Source organism: Hypanus sabinus, chromosome 5 (genome assembly GCF_030144855.1).
Source record: "Hypanus sabinus isolate sHypSab1 chromosome 5, sHypSab1.hap1, whole genome shotgun sequence".
NCBI classification, from domain to species: domain Eukaryota; kingdom Metazoa; phylum Chordata; class Chondrichthyes; order Myliobatiformes; family Dasyatidae; genus Hypanus; species Hypanus sabinus.
Genome location: NC_082710.1, coordinates 106,910,739 through 106,937,137, shown reverse-complemented (window position 1 = coordinate 106,937,137; position 26,399 = coordinate 106,910,739). Strand labels below are relative to the sequence as shown.

The 26,399-nt window shown below is 37.8% G+C and overlaps 1 protein-coding gene across 4 annotated transcripts in view; it reads right to left on the bottom strand.

Annotated features, from left to right (window-relative positions):
* Positions 1 to 26,399, bottom strand: part of rif1 (replication timing regulatory factor 1) — a 115,780-nt gene that overhangs the window by 31,344 nt on the left and 58,037 nt on the right. For 3 of the 4 annotated variants that reach the window (XM_059970296.1, XM_059970293.1, XM_059970295.1), the window contains exons 14-26: positions 21,572 to 21,634; positions 21,002 to 21,102; positions 18,204 to 18,290; positions 17,818 to 17,891; positions 13,971 to 14,151; positions 13,687 to 13,794; positions 12,622 to 12,771; positions 11,507 to 11,603; positions 10,649 to 10,928; positions 6,034 to 6,082; positions 4,523 to 4,725; positions 3,675 to 3,774; positions 2,235 to 2,360 (exon numbers count right to left, since the gene is read on the bottom strand). In XM_059970296.1, the coding sequence (XP_059826279.1) occupies positions 2,235 to 2,360; positions 3,675 to 3,774; positions 4,523 to 4,725; positions 6,034 to 6,082; positions 10,649 to 10,928; positions 11,507 to 11,603; positions 12,622 to 12,771; positions 13,687 to 13,794; positions 13,971 to 14,151; positions 17,818 to 17,891; positions 18,204 to 18,290; positions 21,002 to 21,102; positions 21,572 to 21,634 (1,619 nt within the window). The remainder of the gene's footprint in view (positions 1 to 2,234; positions 2,361 to 3,674; positions 3,775 to 4,522; positions 4,726 to 6,033; positions 6,083 to 10,648; positions 10,929 to 11,506; positions 11,604 to 12,621; positions 12,772 to 13,686; positions 13,795 to 13,970; positions 14,152 to 17,817; positions 17,892 to 18,203; positions 18,291 to 21,001; positions 21,103 to 21,571; positions 21,635 to 26,399) is intronic. The other variant, XM_059970294.1, reaches the window with a different exon arrangement.

Genomic DNA, 26,399 nt, shown 5'->3' with positions numbered 1-26,399 from the left:
TATTTAAGGCAGAGTTTTGATTGGGCTGGGCACAAAGGGCTGCAAGGAGAAGGCAGAAGACTGAGGATGAAAGGAAAATTGGATCAGCCGTGATGAAATGGCAAAGCAGACTTGATGTGCCAAATATCCTAATTCTGCTGCCATATCTGTGGCTTTATTGGTGGTGTTGTGGAGAGTGTGACAGCTGTCAGATTACAAAGGGATATAGAAAGGATGCAAAGCTGGGCAGAAAAATGGCAGATGAAAAAGTCAGAGTTGTGTTAACCTTCAGCACAGAAACAGGCCCTCTGGTCAACTAGCCCATGCCAAACCATTTAATCTGCCTCATCCCATCAACTTGCAGTGAGACCATAGCCCTCCATACCCATCCAAACTTCTCTTAAACTTTGAAATCAAAATCTCATCCGCACCTTGCGCTGGGTGCTCGTTTCACACTCTCATGGCCCTCAGTGAAGGAAGTTTCCCTTCATGTTCTCCTTAAACATTTCACCCTTAACCCATGACTTTTAGCTGTAGTCCTACCTGACTCAGAGGAAAAAGCCTGCTTGTGAAGTGATCCACTTTGAAAGGAGAATACAAGGTTAATGGCAGGATTCTTAGCAGTGAGGAAAAACAGAGGAATCTCGGAGGCCAAGTGCATAAATCCCTCAAAGTTGCCGCACGAGTTCACAGTGTGGTTAAGACAGCCGATGTTGTGTTGGCCCTCATTAGTTGGGGGATTGACTTCAAGAGGCTGCGAGGATATGTTGCAGCTCTATAAAACTCTGGTTAGACCACATGGAGTATTATGTTCAGTTCTAGTAGTGTGATTATAGGAAAGATGTAAGCTTTCAAGGCTGCAGAGATTTATGAGTATGCTGCCAGGATTAGGAAACACGTTTTACAAGGAAAGGTTGAGTGGGTTAGGGCTTTTCCTCTTTGCAGTGGATGAGGATGAGAGGCAACTTGATCGAGGTAGTATGATTGGAAGGAGGACTGATAAAGTGGACAGACAGAACCTTTGACCCCAGAGTGGAAACGACAATATCTAGAGGACATCCATTCAAGCGGAACGGAGGAAAATTCAGGGGACATGTCAGAAATAGATTTTTTTTAAAAAAAAGGCAGAGTGGTTTGTGTCTGGAACATACCGTCAGGTTGAGACACTGTGAGATGGTAGAGAATGATACAAATAGGGACATATAAAATACTTAGATAGGCACATAGATGTTAACAAAAAAAAAATGGAGGGTTATGTGCTGTGTGAGAGGGAAGGGTTAGATTGGTCATGCAGTGCTCATACAGGTCAGTAAAACTGGGGTGACATGGTAGTGCTGTGGTTAGCAATACTCTATAGCACCAGAGACACCGGTTCAATTCTAGTCATTGTAAAGAGTTTGTACGTTCTCTTCATGACCACGTGGATTTCTTCTAAGTGCTCCAGTTCCCTCCCACATTCCAAAGTGACTAATTACTGAATAGTGCATGAGTACAATTGAGCGGCACAGGCTTATTAGGCTGGAAGTCCTGTTACCATGCTGCATCTCTAACTAAAAATAAGAAAATTCCATTTTCAACTTAGATCCCAAGTGCTTTAACCATCTGGACCAGTCTACCATGCAGGACTTTGTAAAATGTTATACTGAAGTCCATTTAGACATCTACTATCCAGCCTTCAATCTTCCTCATTACCTCCTCAGAAAGCTCAATCAAATTAACAGACAGGCTTTTCCCCACAAAGTCATGCTACCCAATCAACCCTTAACTTTATCCCTTAGAACTCCAATGACTTTGCTAGCTCACCAACCTAGTTTGCTGGTTTATCCCCGCTACCATTTTCAAATAAAGAAAGCACATTGAATAATACACAGTCTTCAGGCAGTTCAGCTTACAGCTAATGTAAAGATCTCCATCAGACACCCAGCTATCTTGTTCCTTCTCATTGCAACCTGGGATAGATTGAGAACCCCAAGAATTTATTAACACCTATGCATCCCTTGACATGCAACATCTCCTCATCCTTGAAGGCTTGCTCAAAAATATCAACATACCCATCTCTAATTCACTGTGATCCACATCCTGCTCCGTGATCTCCAAAATTTAACAAATGTACAAATGTAGACAACAGAGGCACAGAATTATAACCTCCAGAGTACACAGAACTGTACAGCAGAGTATGGGCCCTTAAGCCTATGATGATGCACCAATAAACCCACTCCATGATCAATCTAACCCTCAAAAGCAACTCAACCTACTTTTGCTGGAGTTTGAAGGGATGTTTTCTCTTTCAATTGTTCAGCTTTTGCTAGCAGCGAGTTTCTTTTCCCAACAGAATTTACATCCACGCCACTGATTTTAGCATCCAGCTGGGAATTTTCTGACTGCAAAAATAAATTAAATACGGTCAACAATGAAGCTGAACAAACACAGGATTTTCTACAGGTACTTGGTAGTCAGCAATGGCATTTACTACATCAACAAAGTGTACTAAAAGACATCAAGACTGTTCAAGCTTTGCAAGCTGGTATTCTGCAGTTTGATGACATAATTCGGCTAATTTCTACGGTTGCTTTTCTATCCAACCACTTTTATCCTGCAAGTGAAAGGGACTTGGTGATTATTCATCATAAATATAAATTAAAAGTCTTATGGTCTTGCTTCCTAATTATAGATAGCTCTAACAGGAAGGAGCAACATGAAACTTTCAGAGGGAGATTTCATAGCTAAAACCAATCAAAAACCACACAAAATAAAATCAGAACACACTGTTTTGCCCAGTAGAAAAAAAAACAAAATCCATTGTGTCAAATTACTCTGCAATGACTTGCATGGGTTTCCTCCAATTGCTCCGATTTCCAGACATACTGATTGAAAGGTTAACTGGTCATTGCAAATTTCCCTGGGATTATATCAGGAGATTGTTGGCAGCGTAGCTCCAAGTGCCAGAAGGGCCTATTCCACACCATCTCAAGCACCAAATAAAATTAAATACCTATTCTTACTTGTACCAATATAAGAATAGAAAACTACTTTTTTGAATAACAATAGTCTGCTGTGTAGCTGCCACAAAAATGTAGTAGCCTTCATTTTAAGAAATCAGTCACAAAGTTACATCAAAAACAGCCAGATAAGATTTAATGCAGCAGTAATCCTGTGATCAACTTAATTATTGAGAATTCAGAAACAAGTACTGAGATGACCTAATAAAATTGGGAAGGGAGAGAATGAATGGAGGATACTTCCACTGGTGCTAAAGAGCATAGGACCAATCTCAGGATAAGATGTCAGCCATTTAATGCAATGGTTGTGAATCTCTGCAAAAGAATAGTACTTGCAGATTTCTGAATAGAAGATTTCACTAATCAAAATAAAATGATTTCCGGACTATGACAAAAACTTGAGAGGAGAGCGCAGCTAAACACAGATCAGCCATGACTTGAGTGAACATTGAAGTTGGCTCAAGGAACTTAAGTGCCAACTGCAGCACCATTTCTTAAATTCAAAAAATAACTATTTGCTAGCAACCTCTAGTCATCTTCAATGGCAGATTTAGTACCCACATACAAGAAACATTCTCATAACCATTGGTGAAAGACAACTGTAAAGACACTGAAATGTGGCAAATTGGCTCTTTAGCATTGAATTCCTGGCTTGCACTGTAATTTTTGGTTTGTGCTAAGGCACAAACAACTTACCAGATCTGAGTAAGGGCCACTTGATTCTTCTGTCAACTCCAATGCCTCAAAACCAGGCAAAATTATGGGAGTTTTCTGCTTGACCCGACTTAATATTGGCCTAAAGAGAAAGGAAGGTTTTAGTGAAGCAAAAACTTGCTGTATACAATAGAAGAAAATCAACTGAACAAATACAGCAATTCTTTTAGATGAATGCTATATCAAATGTTAAACACTGAAATTTAAGACTTGCATTAGAGGGAAAAGTATCAACGTTGTGGCTTAAAATGCAAAGACAGACATTGTCAAATTAATGGGAAGTACCTCATATTCCACTTAGGTAGCCTCCAACCTGATGACATGAACATTGAGTTCTCTAACTTCCAATAATTTCTCCAGCTCCCCTCTTACCTCTTCCCTTCGCCTCACGGGTCCATCACCTCCCTCTGGTGCCCCTCCTCCTTCCTTTCCTTCCCTCTCCTTTCACAGTTCCTTCTTCAGCCCTTCACCTTTTCCACCTATTACCTCCCAGCTTCCCACTTCATCACCCCTCCCCTACCATCCATCTCACTCCACACCTATTATCCAGCAGCTTGAATTCCTTCCCCTCCCCTATCTTATTCTGGCTCTTTCTCTCTTCCTTTTCAGTCCTGAAGGTTTTCTGTCCCAAGTGTTTATCCCTCTCCATAAATGCTGCCTAACCTGCTGAATTGTGCCAGCATTTTGTGTATTGCTCTAAAATTGAAAATACTACAGGAATATGCCAAACGTCTGAAGGCACATTTAAAAATCAAGAACAAGTACAAGTGAAACATTTCAAACAGTTCTCTCTCAATCCCCAAACCCACACACATTAAATGCAGGCTCACTTCAGCAGCTGTGGGTAGTTTAGTGTTGTTGCTTTGGCAAAAGTAGCATTCCAAAACTGTGCAGTCTGGTTCCTGATTTGCCGGTTCTTGTGCAAGAACGTGGTGCTGAGTAGCGATGACAACTGTTCCAGCAAGCTGCTGTCATAGGCCGAGGTGTAACGGGACTGCAAACAATGAAGAATGTCTGCATGCAACTTCTCTAGCTGCAGGGACAGAGAAAATAACAGTTAAACTGTTGCATCAACCAAGCACCCAACATCATAAAATAAAAAAGTCAAAAAAATTGATCCTTTTGCATCAATGGTATCAATCCATTCTGATCTTTGCAATATCCATCTCTAATATTCTGGCATACATGGGATAGGAAAATGATGAAAGTGACATGCTGATATTCCCCACCACCCTCAAATATTCTACCTCTGGTATCATTACATTTAGAACAGAACAGTACAGGCCCTTTGGCCTACAATCCTGTAATGACCTATGAACCTATTCTAAGATCAATACAACCCTTCATTTCTCTATCATCCATGCAGCTAAGTCTCTTTAATGCTCCTAATGTACCTGCTGCCATCACCAACCTGGCGGGGTGTTCCACACACTCCACTCTAAATAACTTACCTCATAACCCCCTCCCATCACCTTAAAATTATGCCCTGTTACATTAAATTAGAAATTAGAAAAAGACTCAATCTATGTCTCTCATCTGGGATATCTCCATCTAGTCTCCTCTCATGATCCTTCACTCCAAAGAGAAAACCCTTAGCTTAACCAACATGTATCAGAAATCAACAGCAATAATCATTTGGACAAAAACCAGTCCGGAAGGGCTAATGGCAATTCAATGTATAGCAGATACAAGAAATGAAGCAGGTGGTGATGAAAAACATTCTGAATATGGGACAGATGTGGCAAAATTGAGGGTTAAATGATGAAAGATAACTAGTAACAACATACAACAGTCCAAGGATGATAGAACATTGGTAAAAACAGAGAGAAGATGCACATTTCAAAGTGATGTACATGAAGACCAAAAATTCTAAAGCAGTTCAAATGAGCAGTCAAAATAGGGTGAATCATTGGGATCCGAGAGCTGGATGTAGTGTTTTTGAAGTGGGCCTAAAATGATTCCTTTGATGCTGTTCATGTCAAAGCCTGAGAAAAATACTAGCTGTAACTTACGTGGGGAGGGGGAAAGGCAATACAAGTTGGGGGTGGGGGGGAGAGAAGAGAAAAACACTCCAGAATGGTGATTGTGAACTATACAGAACACCATGCTGACACTGCTTTAGGGTTATGGGGGGGGAGGGGGGAGATTAAATGAGCAATTCCAGGTCTCATTCACTACCTTCATCACTCCCGCTCCTTCCCCCATTGAAGACAAAACACCAAGTTATTACTATCCCAAAGTAAAAAATAAATCTGCTCTTTTCAGTCAAGAACTCACATGCAATGCCACTAGGTAGAGGCACACGGTAAAACACAAAAAAGCTAAGTATGCAACTTGATACCTTATTGGACAATGGAGTAGTGTACACCTTTGAAGCTCCATTAATCGGGCTAAAAAAAAATAAGAAAAATTAGTGATAAAGTAGTAACATGAATTATTAAAGGCACATATAGGCAGCAACATAACTACTGTAAGAGACGAGCATCTGATCTCTATCTGCTTTGTATCCCATCTTGCACATTTATTATGGTAACTAGCGACATGAGAGTGGGCATGGTAAGGTGAAGGGAAAAAGTTACATATTCTTGCTTATTTCATTTCCATTTGTAGCTTAGGACTGGCAGAGGTTGGATCTTTTGCAGGCTGCTTAATATCGCTGAGATAACGCTCAATTGCATATTTATTAAGTGCTAATAAAGGGTTTGAATTTTGGAGCATTCGTTGGCACTGTGGGCAGATCACACAAGTATAACAGTCCGCACGGTCACAGACAAGCAGCAATTATTTTGTTTTTGAATTATGCCAACTACATTAACTGGGGCACAAAAGTAGTGAAAGAGCCCTAGAATGCAGATAATTGAAGAGATATTTATTTGGAGATACAGCACAGAGCAAGCCACACCGCCCAGCCACCCACCTATTTAACATTAACCTAATCATGGACAATTTACAATGACCAATTAGCTTGATAACCAGTACATCCTTGGACTATGGACGGAAACCCATGAGATCACAAGGAGAACATAAAAACTCCTTACAGGCAGCAGTGGGAATTGAATTCATAGCTCCAATGCCCTGAGCTGTAATAGTGTTAACTGTTACATTGCTGTGGAACCCTACTCTGCTTGCACTGTGCTTCTACATGAACCAAGGCTACCATTTGGTCACTCCATGGGAATTTTCACTTGATTTTAAATAGCCATCAATTAGAAAATACTTTGATTTGAAAAAGACTGCTTGTTCATCAAACTGCGTGTGTAGTGCTCTGTTTTAAGGTGAATTCTTGCTAGAAAATAAATCTCAGTGTAGAATATGGTAACATATATGTATATAGATAATAAATTCACTTCAAACTTTTCACGTTTTAATAACCATTCTTCCAAAGCAACATACGCTAGAAAGAGGAACAGTTGTTGCACTCACCTAAAGTTTAATAGCAAAGATGCACACTTATATACAGTCATGCAGTATTTTGCCCTACATTACTGCCAATAAAAAGTATTCTCCCCTACCCCCCTTGGAAGTTTACATGCTTTATTGTTTTACAACATTGTATCACAGTGTATTTAATTTGGCTTTTTTGGCACTGATTAACTGAAAAGACTCTCATGTCAAAGTGAAAAAAAAGTTTCTACAAATTGATTTAAATTACAATTATTAAACACAACACAGTTGATTGTGTAATTACTCACCCCCTTCAAGTCAGTATTTAGTAGATGCATCTTTGGCAGCAAATACAACCTTGAGTCTGTGTGGACTAGCCTATCAGCTTTGCACATCTAGACACTAATTTATCCTCCTATTCGTTTTTATAAGACTGCTCAAGCTGTCAGATTGCATGCAGATCATGAGTGAACAAGCCCTTTTCAAGTTTAGCCACAAATTCCCAATTGGATTGAGGTCTGGACTCTTGACTTGGCCACTCCAGGACATTAACTTCGCTGTTTTTAAGCCATTCCTGTGTAGCTTTGGCTTTATGCTTGAGGTCATTGTCTTGCTGGGAAACAAATCTTTTCCGAAGTTGCATCAGGTATTCCTCTAGGGTCTCCTGTATTTTCCTGCATTCATTTTACCCTCCACCTTCACAAGTCTTCCTCACAGCATGATGCAGCCACCACCATGCTTCAAGGTAGGGATGGTGCACTTTTAATAATGTGCAGTGTTTGGCTTACAACAAACATAACATATAGTTTGATGGCCAAGAAGCACAACTTTGGTTTCATCAGACCATAAAACCTCCTTCCAGCTGACTTCAGTCTTCCACATGCCTTCTGGCAAACTCTAGCTGAGATTTCATTTGAACTTTTTTTCCCCAACAGTGGCTTTCTCTTTGCCACACTCTCATAAAGCTGTGACTGGTGATGCAACCGGGCAACAGTTGTTGTATGTGCATTCTCTCCCATCTCAGCTACTGAAGCTTGTAACCCCTCCAGTGTTGTCATAGGTCTCTTGCCAGCCTCCCTCACTAGTCCCCTCCTTTCAGGGTCACTCAGTTTTTGAGTGTTCTAGGCAGATTTACAGATAAGCCATATTCTTTCCATTTATTGATATTGACTTAACTGTACTCCAAGGGATATTCAATGACTTGGGAAATTTTCTTATATCCCTCTCCTGACTTCTGCTTTTCAGTAACGCTTTCACGGAGTTGCTTGGCATGCTCTTTTGTCTTCGTGGTGTAGTTTTTGCCAGGATAATGACTCACCAGCAGATGGACCTTCTAGACGCAGGCATTATTTTTACTACAATCAATTGAAATGCCTTGACCGCACACAAGTGATCTTCCTTTAACTAATTATGGGACTTCTAAAACCAGTTGACTGCACCAACGATCATTTGGTGTGCTGTATTAAAGGGGATGAATACTTATGCAATCAATTATTTTGTGCTTTATGTTTGTCATTAATTTAGATGACTTGTTCAGATCTGTCTTCACTTTGACACCAAAGTGTCTTTTTCTGTTGCTCAGTGTCAAAAAAAAAAGCCAAATTAAATCCACTGTGATTCAATGCTGTAAAACAATAAAACACAAACTTCTGGGGGTGGGGGGGGGGGGGGGATGCTGAATACTTTTTATAAGCGGTATATACATAGCTAGAGTGCCTAAGACATTTGCATAGTAGTGCATTTGTCAATATGCAGAGAGTCCATCTGGCAGGATGCTGGAAATGGTGAGGCAAAGGTGGAGAGCCACAGAAGGGGTATGGAACAGAGAAGGAGTGCCAAGGACTGAGAGTGGGATGGGTGCACACAGCCCCAAGACAACAAGCAAGGTGACAATTGCAAATAATTAGTTTATTGATCATTAAGAGCATCTCTCTGGTCTTCCCACTCCCTCCCCTCTCCATTCCCCTTTTCCCATGATTCCCCTCTCCCTGCCCCCTTCCCACTCTCAGTCCACACTAGAGACCCAGATCATAATCAGGTTTATCACTCATGTATGTCATGAAAGTTGCTTTCATCTTTTAAAAACAGTATCAGTATAGTGCAATACAGAAAATTACTAGTAATGTGCAAAGGTATTAGGCACATATATAGCTTTTATACAGCTCTGTAAATTATGAAACATGCCTTCAAACGACCAGTGAGTTCAGAAGCAGATTTGTTATCACCGACTTAATAACAGTGTGAAGTTCCAACATTTTGTAGCAGCATTAAAAATGCAAAGACAAAAATCTATAAACTACAAAAAATAAATAAATACAGGTTTCCCCCACAATCCGAAGGTAGAGCATTCCTATGAAACCGTTTGTAAACTGAAATGACGTAAAGCAAAGAAGCAATTACCATTCATTCATATGGGAAAAATTTTTTGAGCGTTCCCAGACCCAAAAAGTAACCTACCAAATCATATCAAATAACAGATAAAACCTAAAATAACACTAACATATAGTAAAAGCAGGAATGATATGATAAATATATACCCTATATAAAGTAGAAATATTGTATGTACGGTGTAGTTTCACTTATCAAAATCGGGAAGACAGCGAGCCGAAGATTTGGAGAGTGAGAGAAAAAAAAAAATCGGCACGTACACGCATGTGCAAACAACTGCCTGCACAAGGTTTCAAGGTCATTGTAGTCTTTCTCGGGGTAAACGTATGTATAAAACGGGGGTCTTTTTTTGGTAAAAGCGAAAATCCTCTTTACTTAGTGAAAACAGGTACTAATGTAGGTCTTTTGTAACAGCAAGTTGTCATAAAGCAAATGCCCAAAAAAACGGGTGACACCTGTAGCACAAAGTATGAAATAGTATTCAATGACTGTTCAAAAATCTGATGGTAGAAGGGCAGAAGTTATACCTAAATCACTGAGTATGGGACTTCGGGATCCTGTACTTTCTTCCTGATAGCATTAAAAGATGACACAATGAGGGTGGGTGCTTAATGATGCATGCCACCTTCTTGACATGTCCACAAAGTCAGGGAAGGCTGTGCCTATGATAAAGCTTACCACGTCAATAGCCTTCTGTCGCTTCTTGCAATCTTGTGCAATGAGAGTTCCATACCAGGCTGTAATGCAGCCAGTTAGAATGCTCTCCACTACACATCTATATAAATTTGTATGAACCTTCAGTGACATACCAAATCGCCTCAAACTCCTACTAAAGTAGAGCCACTGATGTGCCCTCATAAGTGTTCTCTTCATAAATGCATTATTGGCCACTTGGGCCCAGGATAGATTCTCCAGGACATTGATGCTGTTGTATCCAACTGTTTATTCTTAGATTAAACTGTTTAACTGTATAATTCTTTGCAGCTTAACAATTAATTATCTGCTTGTATTTGAGGTAGTTCATATAAGTATGTAACAGTTTAATATGCTTCCTAGCAGTCAAAGTATGTATATGCAGTTGTTCAGTGTGTTCACTGAAAGTTATTTTGAAATTATTTGGTTACTTGATTACGTAAGTGAAATGCCATAGAAAATCAGACTGAACGTATAAAAATTATACATACTTTGATGTCCTTTCATAGAAGATGGATATGGAATCTGCTAAGCTGGTGAACACTGCTTCAATTGCTGATGCCATTGACAGGTGAGTGAAGACATTGGAAAGAATGCCGACAATGCCACTTCCAATGGATACCATTCCAGAAGCTGACATTTCAAACTGCGATTCCTTGGAACTTAGCTCATGAAAAGCATCTATAATTTTCACTAGAAGTTTAAGCAATGAAGTCAGATTTCCAAGAGGCTCCTGTTTTTTCTTTAACCAGTGTGTAGGTGTGTGTGGTGCTAGAGAGAGAAAAAAAAAGTGAGAAAAAGTTTCCATTATTTATGATAATCCTTTTGTTGCTGACTGAAACAGCCTTAGACTTATCAATTTTTTGGTAAAGAGCAACCATGATCTACTAAAATGCATCACATACACCACAGGCAAAAACCCTTGATAAAACATGTACTCTTTACTGTCTCAGTCCAGACTATAATACAGATTCAATCTTTCAAGTCCAATCACAAAGGACAGTATACTATTTGTGCAATGAATTGAATGTTTCTGAAATTATGATTTTAGCCTTTGAGTAAGATTATTACTCCATGGAATGCAAATTTTAGGTAATTCACTTGATACAGATTTAAATCAGGTTACAGAAATAAAAGGAAAAAATGTCTAAACATTTAATTTCAAAAAGAAACTAATGAGAGAATGTGCTGTCCTTTTTCCCATTTAAAGCAGCAAGGAAATCTTATGCCTCAGGTCTCAAATTAAATCAGTGTGAGAACTAATTCATCCAGTAAAATTGAATGCACATATCTGCACTGGTTCCAATACTGAAATAGACAGTGCAGTGAGGTGTGATATTAATACCTACTGTTGGCTTTTTGTTGAAACTTTGAGAACTGCGAGAAGTCAACACATTCAACCATCACATTTAAGATATGAACAATTGCCTCCAACGAAGATAAGCTCTGAAGAGAGAAAGAAGATTTAATAATACAGCTATTCTTTTACTTGGCTAGTATATTGCAGGATTGAGAGATAAGACATCAATTTACTCAAATTAACTCAGTTCTGTAAAACCTTATTTTTTTATAATGTTACGAAATTTCTACAATTATAATCTCCAATGTTTAAAATATATTCAAACTCCAATTTCTTAACTTGTATTAGGGTGAATATTCAATAAGATTAATTATGGCGAGTATATGTTGAGCAAGATGTGGTGTAGAAATGGACGTAGGAGTACCTACATTTACAATGCACTAAACAGTAAATCACACACCATGGCCCATCTTGTAAACTACCTGCTGGTGCCTATAAAGGGCACAGTAATTACAGAATAAATCACAAAGTGGCAGTTATGATTTTAAGATTGGTTTACTGTTCCACCATCCATATATATTAAAAAAACTGCCAATCTCAACACAACTGTAATTATTGAACTGCCATGAAAAATCTGATAATAACAGAACCAAAAATGAATCTATAGGACCTACAGGAAAAATGTCAATAAGATTGAAAGAGAAAATTTAAAAGGACTTCACCAGGACATGAGGACCCAAGTTAGAGGAAAAAGTGTGGAGTTTTGGTATACAAAACAATGAAGGGTATAGATAGGGAAGATCCAAGCAGTTGCCCACCACCCCCCCCCCCCCCGCCCCTCTGAGGTTGGATGAGACTACAAACAGAGGTTACTGGTTAAAGGTGAAATGTTTAAAGCAGAACTTCTAAACTCAGAGGATGGTGAGAATTTGGAACAAACTGCCAGCACAAGTGGTGGATGCAGGTTGAATTTCAACACTCAACAGAAATTTGAAAAGGCACTTGGATGGGAGGGCTATGGTCTGGGTGCAGATAAGTTTGGCACAGATTTGATGGACCCAAGGGCCTATTCTTGTGCTGCAGTGTTCTATGACTATGACTCTTAACCCACGGCTATTTGACGTCACCCAATAAATGGCTTGCTAAATTCAAAAAGATACTTACAGAAAAAGAGTCATCATCCAATATTGCTAATATTTTGACACTCAGCTCCTCACAGCATACATTGGCTTCTGCTGTTGCCACCAAAGCTGCACAACGTGCAAATGTTTTATATAAATCAGCCCATGTTTTCAGCACTGACTTCACTGTAGACTGGAAAGAGGGTACAATAAAATACAATTTTCATTAGACTAAAAGGAAAAACATTTACATTGAACATAGACCATTTTGTATATGCAATCTTCAATGATTAAGCAAAGCAAATACCTATACTATTAAGCAGATTGATTACAGCTAGAACCATTTTCAATGGACTTTCAGAATACTGTTATGCCCATCCATCCCCCAAATGAAACTAATTAGTAGAACAAGTCTAAACTCCCAATCTACGTTACCTACCCAAAAACGTGCCTAAACTCACTTCAGCATCAATAGACAAAAAACTAAATACTACTGAAAACCACATACAAATAGGGGTCCCCAACTTGTATGTCATGAAACCTTACCTTTAACAGTGGAGTCTATGGACCCCAGTTTGGGAACCCCTGACAGCATGCCCAATGTCCTTTCTTCAGACTATTTACAGATTAATAATGCCTCACCACCATCCTTTTAAGTCTCTTTTTTAAAAAAAATCCAAAGTGCAGTATACAAGATTTCTCAAGTTATCTATTAAATGTATGAAGTTGATCCTATGTGCCACTGCATATGAATTCTCACCCTGTCAAGCCTCCTGAAGAGCTCTATCTTGTTATTCCACATCCTTTGCTAGAGGAAAACTTTCTAATCTTTCTACATTAAAGGAAGATAAGTTCCTTGTTGACACAAGACTGCAACTGCAGGAATCAAAACAATGGAGGAACTCAGCGGTTAGGTAGATCTGTGGAGGGATTCTGGTCTTGCCTTTCCTTTCTAGTTCCTGATGAAGAGCCACAGCCAGCATTTTGTGTGCGTTGCTCCGTAATCCCATCATTTCAAATTTATGTTTGCACCTAACTCTCAGCTTCCATAACTTGAGACCAGAACAAGGTACAACATAAGTTTTGCCATACCTAAAGTCAATATTACCTGAGGAAGATTTTGTTTGGTAAACAAGTGGTTGATTGGTAGTGTCAATGCAATGTACATAGCACGGAAGTCATGCTCTAATGCGTCTCCTTGATTTACTTCATTTGTCTAAAGAAGCAAAGAATGATACAAATCACAAAAATACAAAATAAAAACAATCACTGCTTTACTTCAAAAACTGAGAGTACAGTTTGTTTAAAATTATCCAAGGAATGCCATGTTTAACTCTCAAAGGCGATTTACAAGGGTTGAAATGGAAAATGACAGTATTCATTCATACATACCTGGGTGACCCGATCAGTCAGCGGATTAACAACAATGCTCCACATTCTCCAGAGGTGCTCTTTGTTTGCTGCCAGTGCTGCAGACTGGTTAACAACATTTAAAACTGACTCACTAAATGCCAGTGAGCACGTGGGGCCAGACAATCCGTAACCAACGAGAATCTCGAGAATAGTGAAAAATCTAATTGTATATTAAAAATAAAAATTAGAATTACATATCAGCTGGAAACATTCCTTAATAGTCAGGAAAACAAAAATTTAACTAATTTATTGTTATGGTACTATTACAAACTTCAACATCTTCAATTATAAAATTAAGTATTACCCACTCAAGATACCACAAAACAAAATTAGCTTTGGAGTTTACATGTATATTAAGTGCACAATAGCAACTAAATTCAGTTCCTGAAGGCCCTCGAATTTATTCATTCCTGTCTGGAAGAATCTAATGGAAGAGATTTATTTGCTTTTTACTCCACTCAAAACACCTCTTTGGTCAGGAGGGAGGAAGAGTCTAGACAGCATGTTTAGGGTTTCTGCAGTTGAAGGAGCAGACAGCTATTCGCGGTTGTAGAAGCAATTCCAGAATTGTACCTGTTGCTAAGAATACTGTCAACAGTTTTGGGCCTCATATCTCAGAAAGGATGTGTTATCATTGGAGAAAGACCAGAGGAGATTCATGAGGGTGATTCCAGGAATGAAGGAGTTAATATGCAAGGAGTTTTTGGCAGCTTTCGGCCTATACTCACTGGAATTTAGAAGAATGCGGGGGGGGGGGGGGGGGTCTCATTGAAACCTACCAAATGTTGAAAGGACTAGATAGGGTGTATGTGGAGAGAATGTTTCCTATAATGGAGGCATCCAGAGGGCACAAAATTAAGGGTCAACCCTTTAGAATAGAGGTAAGGAAGAATTTTTTTTTCAGCTAGAGTAGTAAATCTATGGAATGCTCTGCATAAATCTGTGGGGGAGGCCAAGTCCCTGGATATATTTAACGGGGAAGTTGATAGTACCCTGATTGGTCAGGACATCAAAGGATCTGGTGAGAAGGTAGGTGTATGGGGTTGAGTGGGATCCATGATGCGATGATGAAGCAGACTCCATGGGCTCAATGGGCTAAATCTGTTCCTATGTCTTAATAAGGTCATCGTAAAGTGGCTGCAGAAAATTCTTAAGTTACAAACTGAAAAACAGTGAGTCTAAACCTATAGAGAAAGGAACAAAGTACTGCAGGCAGATTTTAAGTGGTTAAGGATATTAAGTAATTCTCCAGCAATAAGAAGATCGCACACATAACTGAATAGCTAGGAATGGCTCAGAAGAGACTGCACCTCTGAGTTGGGACGGGCATCATCCAAGTGATTAGTCTCAGCTCTGTTGAGATGCTCTGTCATTGCAGGAAGATCTGCTCATGCTAAAGAAAGTTGTATAAAAGCAATATGACAGGAAGTTTGGGACAGGAAGGGTCACTCTGAAAGGGGGACAGGAGTGCAGATTAGCTTATATAAAATAAAGAGCAACATAAAATATTAAGACCTTAGAATCAGATCTAGAGTGTAAAAAAGTAATGTCTAAATTTGTCCAGTCTAAGCCCATGAGTTTTTAATAAAGGTTGGGAAATTAAGAGGTGTGGTTGACTTAATGGTATTTAGGAAAGAGAAAAAGGGTTGAGTGCTCAGTACCGATAGTGAACATTGCAACGCAGGACAGAAAGGAAGCCCTGGAATGATCAAGAACAAACCAGGCCTCCATACCTCATTGTAGAACTAGAGGGATTTTATTGAGTTACCTTGCATTTACTGTGAATGCCCACAAGAAATCGAACCTCAGGATACTTATACAGTATCGTGCAAAAGTTTCAGGTATTTTAAAAGAAAAATGGTTTCAGATGGAATGATCTCCAGAGCCCTGATCGCAACATCAAGAGTGGTGAGTATATGGAATAGGCTGCCAGCAACAGTGGTGGAGGCAGATACATAGGGTTTTTTAAGAGACTCTTGGATAGGTACATAGAGCTTAGAAAAATAGAGGGCTATGGGTAACCCATGGTAATTTCTAAAGTTCATGTCCGGTACAGCATTGTGGGCTGAAGGGCCTGCATCATGCTGTAGGTTTTCTATGATCCTATGAGGCTACCTGGGATTACCTGGAGAGACAGAAGCAAGCGAGACAGCCAAAGTCTACAGAAGAACTGTAGCAAGTTCTCCAAAATGCTTGGAACAACCTATAAGCCAATTTTCTTACAAAACTGCACTGATGCAGTTTTAAAGGCAAAGAGTGGTCACACCAAATATTGATTTATTTTTTTTTATTCTTCACTGCTCTTTATAGTAAACTTTGATATTCAGAAACTTTTCATTTTTGAAATCATCTTTGCTTTGCATTTTTTTTAAATGTACTAAGTCTTTTTCATAGGACTGTATGTACTTTGATAGCAAATTTACTTTGAACTATGAAACAGGGGTTCCTAAAGTTTTTTTTTTACACCATAGACTCCGAACATTAACTGAGGGGTCCCTGGACTCCAAACTGGGAACCCTGGTTTAAGAAGAGGTTGAAGAATAAGAATGAAGACTTCCTAAACTTTCAACATACATTGCAAGCCCCTAAAATTTAGTACCAAAGATCAGTTTTTAATCTTTGTAATGATGAAGTAGAGGCATACAGGTCATAATGGTAGTGAAATGAAGATAGTAACAAATTTCAGGGAGATGCGAACAGGCTGCAGATGGGCTGAGAATTGAAATGGACCCCTCTCCCTAGTGAGATTTAGCTGATTAACTGGAGGAAGTTTTTTTCCTTGGGGTGGGGTGGAAGTGGGGGCAGATTATGGAAAAGGAGAGCGGGAAAAAAAAGCAAGCTAGCTGCTGGAGGAACTCAGTAGGTCAGACAGAATCTGTGGAGACAAAGCGATAGTTGATGTTTCTAGTTGAGAACCTGCAGCAGGTCCAAATGCAAGGACACAGATCCTTGAAACTGTTAGTACAGATAGATAACATGGTTAGGATTCCTCAGCTGAGAAGACTGCATGCAGTCTTGTCACAAAGATATAGCAAAGATGCAACAATGCAGAGAAAATTCACCAGGACATTACTTGGGATGAAGTACTTATGAGTAGAGACTAGGGGCTAGGTATGTTCTCCCTGGAGCAGAGAAGACAAGTTAGGACATAATTAAGTGTATAAAATTTTGAGTGGACTGCAGGAAACTCCCCTCACCATCCGTAATTGTGTTGATGAAATCATGAACGACCAGATGAACAGTTGAATCACTGAGGCACAGAGAGCCAAAGACCAGGTGTGGGGTAATGGGATTAATACAGAGGGTACTAACTGGTTGGCAGGTGGAAGTTGCCAGGTAGAAGACTCGCTTCCATTTTGTACAAGTGACTGTTCATAGCCACTATGATTCTGAATTCAACAATTAGAGCACCCACCCTGCTATTCCCCATGGGCATACACTTTTCCTTTTTAAAACTTTAGTGATAACTCACTTAAAAGGTTCCTCATTTATTATTTACTGCCCTGCAATCCTCTGATTTCACGGGACAATTTACAATGACTAATTAACCTACCCACTGGTACATTTTTGGACTGGAAGGAAATCAGAGCACCTGGAAGAAATGTAGAGCACAGGGGGAGAACTTACAGGCAGTCGTAGGAAATGAACCCAGGTCGCCTGTACTGCAAAGTCTTCTGCTAACCACTACACTACTGTGCCACCTCATGTTGCTATCAATATTAAAAGAAGTGCATTTCAAAACACATCCAGTAAGGTAATCAAAATAACAGCAACTGTAAAAAAAAAAATCCTTAACATTTATAATACCACATTATTTGAAATGTACCTTTCTTCAACCACACAACATTCCACTAAGCTGTTGTGGAAGAGCAAGATGATCAGGAAGAGCGCTGGAGTGCCCTGAAAATACAAATTTTGATTAAATAAAATGAACAATCAGACATGATCTAAAATGAAAAGGGAAGTGCAATGTTGAGCCACCCAATATGCTTGTTATATGCAAAGCTACACAATTCTAATTAACAAAATGAAAACAGATTGTCTAATTCATGTACAACTTTACAAAAGCACTCATTTTTCAGACTTCTTTCTATAAAAAGTAACTCAACATCTTCATGCATACTTGTGTCAAAAAAAAAATTGTATTTCACTCATTCCAGTCATCTTTTTTCCTACTTTCACATCACAATATAGCACAAAGTACATTCATACATTCAGAATGTCCATGTTGGCAACCTGGTATGCTGGTGATCCCAAGACCTTTTGAGGGAGTCCTTTGACAGTTGCTTCTATAAGACCCTAGAAATAAAACCAAAACAAGTCAATAACACATGTTCGTAAACTGATTTTTTTCCCCCACTAACTCTTAATTTGTTTATTCAATCCACTACACAGTAGTTTATCAGGCAAGATTCCATTCCAGAGAAAAATAATTCCCAAAGTTGTCTGGACAACATAAAGCTTGAACAGGTAAACCAGTTTTCTAGGTGGTTCAGCTGACAAAAAAAGCAGAGTGTAAATGATACAAAGAACAAAGCTAAATATTTAAATCTCCAATTTAGTCTCAATTTGGGCTAATAGTAAAAGTTCAATGTTTATTCTCAGCACCTCCAATGAACCAAGTGCACAGATATTGTCTTTCATCATGCACTCAATATTCACTAGGCTCAAACCTGATGTCCTTAGGCGTGGTACCATGTGGGGGTGGTGCGCAAGGTGCCCAAGGATTAACAGAAAAGTTAAAATAAAAAAGGGCAAGAAAATCTAAAACATCCTCAATGACGGGTTTATACATTTTGGTTAGCATTAGTAACAAAATGCAAAATTAAAACTTTAGACTAAAGAATTGTGATAGTTGCTTTACCAAAGCTTCTATTAATTACACACACTTGAGTAAAAATTATAAAGTGCATACAATTAACTTGTTTTGAAACTAGTCACTTCCCAAATGATATACCAGATAACTTGCAGAACAATAAGAGCCTGCTGATGACCTTGAAGAAAACTCAAAAGGATTCACTGAAAGCCTGTAGCAACAAACTGCTGCTGACAGATGTCAGAACAGTAGACTTGATATGTCATCAAACAAGCTGAGCAACTAATCAGATTAAGGAAATTATGATTAAAATGTCAAGAAAAAATTACAAATATCTCTCAAACCAGTAAATAGCTCTGATCTGCAAATTTAAAGTTGAAATAGTCATAGAAAAGTACAGCACAGAAACAGGCTCTTCAGCCCCTCTAGCCTAGAACCATTTAAACTGCCTATTGCTATCGACCTGCACCAGGACCACAGCCCTCTATACCCCCACCGTCCATGTACCTATGTACCAAAATTCTCTTAAAAGCATGCTCATGTGCATGACTTGTGCTGATAGTTTGTTCTGAAACCACACAACCCTCTATATGAAGAGATTTCCTCTCATGTTCCTCTTAAACCTTTTCACCTTTTACCCTTAACCCATGACCTCAAGTTGTAGTCCCACCCAACCTCAGTAGAAAAAAGTGTGCTTGCATTTAGCCCACTTATGCCCTGCAATTTTATATACCTCTGTCACATCCTTCTCAATCTTCTACGTTCCAAAAAATAAAGTTTTAACATATTCAATCTTTCCTTATAATTCAGGTCCTCCAGTTCAGATAACATTCTTGCAAATGTTTTCTGTACTTTTTCAACCTTATTTACATCTTTCTTGTAGGTAAGTGACCAGAACTGCAGACGATATTATGAATTAGGTCTCACCAATGTCTTTTACAACCAATGTGCCAAAAGCTTTCTTTACAACCTTACCCACCTGTGACACGACTTCCAATGAATTATGGACCTGTATTCCCAGATCCTTTTGTTCTACAGCACTCCTCAGTGCCCAACTGCTTCCTGTGCAAGACCAGTTGGTCCAAACAAACTGCAAAACCTCACATTTGTCTGCATTAAATTCTATCTGCCATTTTTTTCAGCCCATTTTTCCACCGACACAGATGCCTCTGCAAGTCATGACAGCCTTCCTCACTGATCATTACACCCCCAATCTTGGTGTCATCCGCAAATTTGCTGATCCAGATGACAATGCGCTTTAACTGGATCAGCAAGGATCGGAGCTGGGTCTGTTGTTTGTTTGTCATCTATATCTAGATCTGGATGATAAACAACAACAGACCCAGCACCAATCCCTGCAGAACTCCACTAGACACAGGCCTCCAGTCAGACGGGAACCCTCTACTACCACTCTCTGGTTTCTTCCACAAAGCCAGTGTCTAATGCAATTTACTCCACATCCTGAATACCATGCTACTTAACATTCCTGACCGACCTCCCATGCAGGACCTTGTAGACAACATCCACTACCTTCCCTTCAACTTTCCAGGTAACTTCCTCAAAAAGCTCCAAAATTGGTTAGACATGATCTGCGCTGTACCTCAATAAATTAAGTAAAATTGGTGAGGCAAATGGGATTGGGCTAATGTTACTGATTTTCAAAAGGAATTTCAGAGTGAGATAAAATAGATTGGTCATGTTGGATGAGCTCAGTATAAAAGTAACAGTCAATAGCTTCTCACTTAGAGAAAAGTAAAGAACTGAGAGGATGCAAAATGAATATAGAATAACACCAAGGAGACAAAAGTGAGTGGAGGAAAAATACCTTCCATGGAACATATTACAGAATTGAAAGAGACAGATCTAATTCAGATTTCCCATAAGAAAAACTTCAGTGTTTGAAAAAGGAAAATAATAGCAGCAATGCAGGAAAAATATGAAAGTGGTACCAATTGGATTGCTTTTATAGAACCAGCGTGGATCTACCAGGACAAATTGTCTACTACTGATTTATAAACCTTTAACTTTATTGCTTTGTCCACAGAATCACAGTGTACCACCAATATTCAGTTTCATTTGGTCATACACAGATGATGAACCTTACAAAAGATATCTGAAATGCTCTGTGGATAATCCTACACTACTAAAGTGAGATACAAGTACAGCACATTGTCTAAAGATTTACTGTACTTACTAAAGCTCTGTGTGCTGTGACAGCATCCAAAGTTACCACCTGCTGCAATGCCTGTAGTAGCAGTGTCAATAGCTCTGATACTTGTCGTTCCTTCTTTGAGCCTGAATTTAAAGTATAATTTAAAATTAGAAACTTGGATTTTCAGATTCTTTGGTAAAGTTTCCAAGGTTACAGTTTAACTACCTACATCACACTTAAGAAATTCTTAAGAATGTCTAATGTGGCCAGGAAGACATTTAAGTTTATATGGCTGTAATCCTTAATAGATCTACTCCTCAGACACTACAGTAGCGTAGCAGTTAGCACGATACTATTACAGCTCAGGGCATCGGAGTTCAAGTTCAATTCCAGCACAATTTGTAAGGAGTTTCTGTACATCTGATTCGTAGAATGCGCGAGTCTTCCCCCGGATGCACCAGGTAGGATAATTGGTCACTGTAAATTGTCCTGTGATTAGGTTGTGGTTAAATCTGCGTGGTCAGGGGTTGCTGGAGCAGCGCGGCTCAAACACTATTCTGAAGGGCCTATTCCGCACTGTATCACTAAATAAATGCATAAAATTCAACCAACCTGCATCAATACCATTTTTCACAAAGCTGATCAGATGCTGCCAGATAAGGTTAAGCAGGGTATCTATAGATGACAACAAGGAAAAGTTAGCAAACACATACTAAAAAAAAATTACTGTATCTATTTGTAACACCACCTTTGGGGATCTAAGGGCCAAAACACCAAGGCCCTTTGTGTCACTTAATGCTCCCTAGAGCCCAACAATTTATGGTATACTGAGGGGAGGTCACGTGATGACGTAGGATAGAGACGCTGGAACCCAGCCCTCCCGTAAAAAAGTTAATAAATTAATGTTTAAGTGAAGAAAAGTTAATCAATACTTTTTTAAGGTTACTTATAAACTACTCCGGATTGTTTTAAGCTATGCCTCATAAACAGAGGACGAAGAAAACTACCACCGCGAAGACAGCTCAAGTTGGAACAGAATCAAGGCCTACTTCTACCGAAGAACTGCGGACTCAGGTACAACACATCACCGGTGAAACAGAACAGGAGACTGCAGCAGCATTGGCCATTTCTAAAGGAAAAGATCAACGAGAACTGCGCAAGCGTAAAGGAATGAGCATGCGCAAACGAGAGCAACCAGAACTACAAAACCCAGCAGTGACTGAAACCGACAGTGAAAGTGAATCTGAGAGAGAGTCGGACTCTCTGGAAAAAATCAGACGAAGATGGAGATGAAAGTTCCTCTGAAAATACAAAAAAGACTGAGGCAAATAATGCATAAATTAAATGCATTAAAAGTAATTAAAGGAAAAACAATAAATATGGAGGCTATGTTTGATAAAATGACAAAGAAACAGGAAAAAATGGAAAAGAAAATTACAGATTTGGAAGTCAAAATGGAAGATATGGATGGAAGAATGAAGAATATGGAAGATTATAATAATGCCTGGACATCAGAAAGAAAACAACTCGTGGAAAAAAATTGATAAGCTTGAAAATTTTAGTAGACGCAACAATATTAAAATTGTTGGACTTAAAGAAGATACTGAAGGAGAAGACCCAATAAATTTTTTTCAAAAATGGATTCCTGAAAAATTGGAAATGGGAGAAGAAACTTCAATTGAGATTGAAAGGGTGCACAGAGCCTTAAGGCCAAGATCTAGATGATCAAAATCCGCGATCAATTTTGATAAGATGTTTAAGATACCAGGATAAAGAAAAGATTTTGAGGGCGGCTGCTCAAGGTGCCAAAAGAAGAAAGGGTCCATTGATGATAGCAGAGAAACCAGTTCTTTTTTATCCTGATATAAGTTATAACCTTTTGAAGAGAAAGAAAGAATTTAATCCAGCTAAAAAAGTCTTATGGGAAAAAAGTTATAAGTTTTTAATGTGTCACCCAGCAACACTGATAATTTTTTTGGAGGAGGGAAAAAGATTTTTTTCCGATTATCGAGATGCGGAGGTGTTCGCACAAAAACTTCCATCTATTCGCTAATTAAACGTAGAGACTTCTAAATGTAATGGTTAAAGACGAAGACAGAGTTAGCGAATGGAACTGATGGACATTTAAGGATGGTATAAGGGAGAAAAGTAAAATTTTAGAAATATTAATTGAGAATAGTATGTTTTTTCTTTTTTTATAATATATACTTTTTATGTTGCGGGGGGGGGCTGGTGAGCTTTGAATCGGTTACTACGGGATTCACGTGTGTAATCATGGCGATTGCCAAGACCCGTACAATGGGGGGGGGGGGTAATGTTTTTTTTCTTTCACAACATTAGTAGAGGGGTATTTTGTTTTTTTCTTTATATTCCATTTTTCTTCTGTCTTTTTGCCTGGATGATTGGTGGGGACACACATAGCAACATGGAGACTTCTAAAAAGATTTCCCAGGATACCATGAAAGTTGAAAGATTAGGTATTATTATAGATTGGAGTAACATAATTAAAAACAATGACTAATTTATTGAATTTTTTAAGTTTTAATGTTAATGGGCTTAATGGACCAATAAAAAGAAAAAGAATTTTAACATATATTTAAAAAATGAAAATAGATATAGCTTTCTTACAAGAAACTCATTTAACGGACATAGAACATCAGAAATTAAAAAGAGACTGGGTTGGAAATGTTATTGCAGCTTCATTTAACTCAAAGGCGAAGAGGAGTTGCAATTTTGGTTAATAAAAATTTACCAATTAAAATACAAAATGTATTAATTGATTCGGCAGGAAGATATTTAATTATACATTGTCAAATTTTTTCAGAACTATGGACTCTTATGAATATTTATGCACCAAATGAAAATGATGTAAAATTTATACAGGAGGTCTTTTTGAATTTGGCTAACGCACATGATAAAATATTAATAGGTGGAGATTTTAATTTTTGTTTAGATCCAGTTTTAGATAGATCAACAAAGGCTATTACAAAATCAAAAGTAGTAAAATTAACTCTATCATTGATGAAAGACTTAAATTTGATTGATATATGGAGAAGAATCAATCCAAAAGAAAGAGATTATTCATTTTATTCAAATAGACATAAAACATACTCAAGGATAGATTTTTTCCCATTATCAACGAATACTCAAGATAGAGTGAAAAATGTGGAATATAAAGCAAGAATATTGTCTGATCACTCTCCTTTAATAATGACAATGATAAGGATAGATAAAGAGGAATCAATTTATAGATGGCGATTTAATTCAATTCTACTAAAACGTCAAGATTTTTGTGATTTTATGAAAAAGCAGATTCAGTTCTTTTTAGATACAAATTTACATTCAGTTGATGATAAATTTATATTGTGGGAAGCAATGAAAGCATATTTGAGAGGCCAGATAATAAGTTATACTTCTTAAAATTAAGAAGGAATATATGATAGAAATAGATCAATTGGAAAAAGAGATTATAAAATTAGAAAAAGAATCTCAAAGAAATATGACAGAAGAAAAACAAAGACAACTTATTAATAAGTTAAAATATAATACACTCCAGACATATCGAACAGAAAAAGCAATTATGAGAACTAAACAGAGATATTATGAACTAGGTGAAAGATCACATAAAGTCCTTGCATGGCAGTTAAAAACAGATCAGACTTCTAAAACAATAAATGCAATTCAAACAAAAGTGAATGAAATTACTTATAAGCCTCTAGAAATTAATGAGGCTTTTAAGAATTTTTATTGAGTTGTATAAATCAGAATCAAAGAATGATGACGTTAAGATAGAAGGATTTTTATCACAAATAACTCTTCCAAAATTAAATACAGAAGAACAGAAGGGATTAGGTATGCCTTTTACATTGAAGGAGGTTGAAGAAACTCTGGGAACACTTCAAAGTAATAAATCTCCAGGAGAAGATGGTTTTCCGCCTGAATTTTATAAAAAGTTTAAAGATTTATTAATCCCTCCTTTTATGGAGTTAATACAAGCGGAAAGAACGCATAAACTTCCAGAATCTTTTTCAACAGCTACTTTAATAGTATTGCCAAAAAAAGATAGAGACCTTTTAAAACCAGCATCATATAGACCTATTTCTTTATTAAACACCGATTATAAAATAATAGCAAAAATCTTATCTAATAGATTATCTAAATGCTTACCAAAATTAGTGCATATAGATCAAACAGGATTGATCAAAAATAGACAATCGGCAGATAATGTAACCCGGTTATTTAGTATAATCCATTTAGTGCAAAAGAGGGAGGAAACGAATGTGGCAGTTGCTTTAGATGCAGAAAAAGCATTTGATAGATTGGAATGGGATTTTTTATTTAAGGCATTGGAAAAATATGGATTAGGAACATCATTTATAAAATGGATTAAAACCTTAAGTACTAATCTCAAAGCTAAAGTAGTGACAAATGGTCAAATTTCAACATAATTTCAGTTAACAAGATCAACTAGGCAAGGTTGTCCATTATCACCTGCTTTGTTTGTGTTGGCAATAGAGCCACTAGCTGAATTAATTAGAATGGACCCAGGTATTAAGGGTTTCAGAGTTAATCAGGAAGAATACAAGATTAACTTATTTGCTGATGATGTTTTACTTTATTTAACCAATCCATTACATTCACTACGCAAATTATCTTATTGGTTAGAAGAATATGGGAAAATATCGGGTTATAAAATAAATTGGGTTAAAAGTGAAATTTTACCTCTTACTAAAGGAGATTATAGTCAATGTCGATTAATAACTCAATTTAGATGGCCGGCAAATGGTATAAAATATTTAGGTATAAGAGTTGATAATGCCATAAAAAACTTATACAAATTAAATTATTCACCACTTTTGAAAAAAATTCAGGAAGATCTTGATAAATGGATGGCATTACCAATAACATTAGAAGGGTAGAGTAAATACTATAAAAATGAATATATTCCCTAGACTACAACATTTATTTCAATCATTACCAATACAATTACCCCAGAAGTTTTTTCAAGAGTTAAACAAATATGTGAGGAAATTTCTCTGGAAAGGTAAGATGTCAAGAATATCGTTGGAAAAATTGACATGGAAATTTCATCTAGGAGGATTACAACTTCGAAATTTTAAGAATTATTATAAAGCAAATCAACTTAGATTTATTGCATCTTTTTTCAAGAAAGATAAACCGGCATGGATTAGAATAGAACTAGATAAAATAGGAGAAAACGTACCAGAAGATTTAATATATAAATGGGAATCTAAATGGATACGGGAAAAGAAAGAATCTCCTATATTAAAACACTTGATTGACTTATAGAATAAGATAAATGTTGATGATGAGACAAAAAAATCTTTATTAGCAAAGAGATCTTTAATTCAAAATAGACTTATTCCTTTCACAATGGACAATCAACTTTTATATAATTAGTTTCAAAAAGGGATTAGAT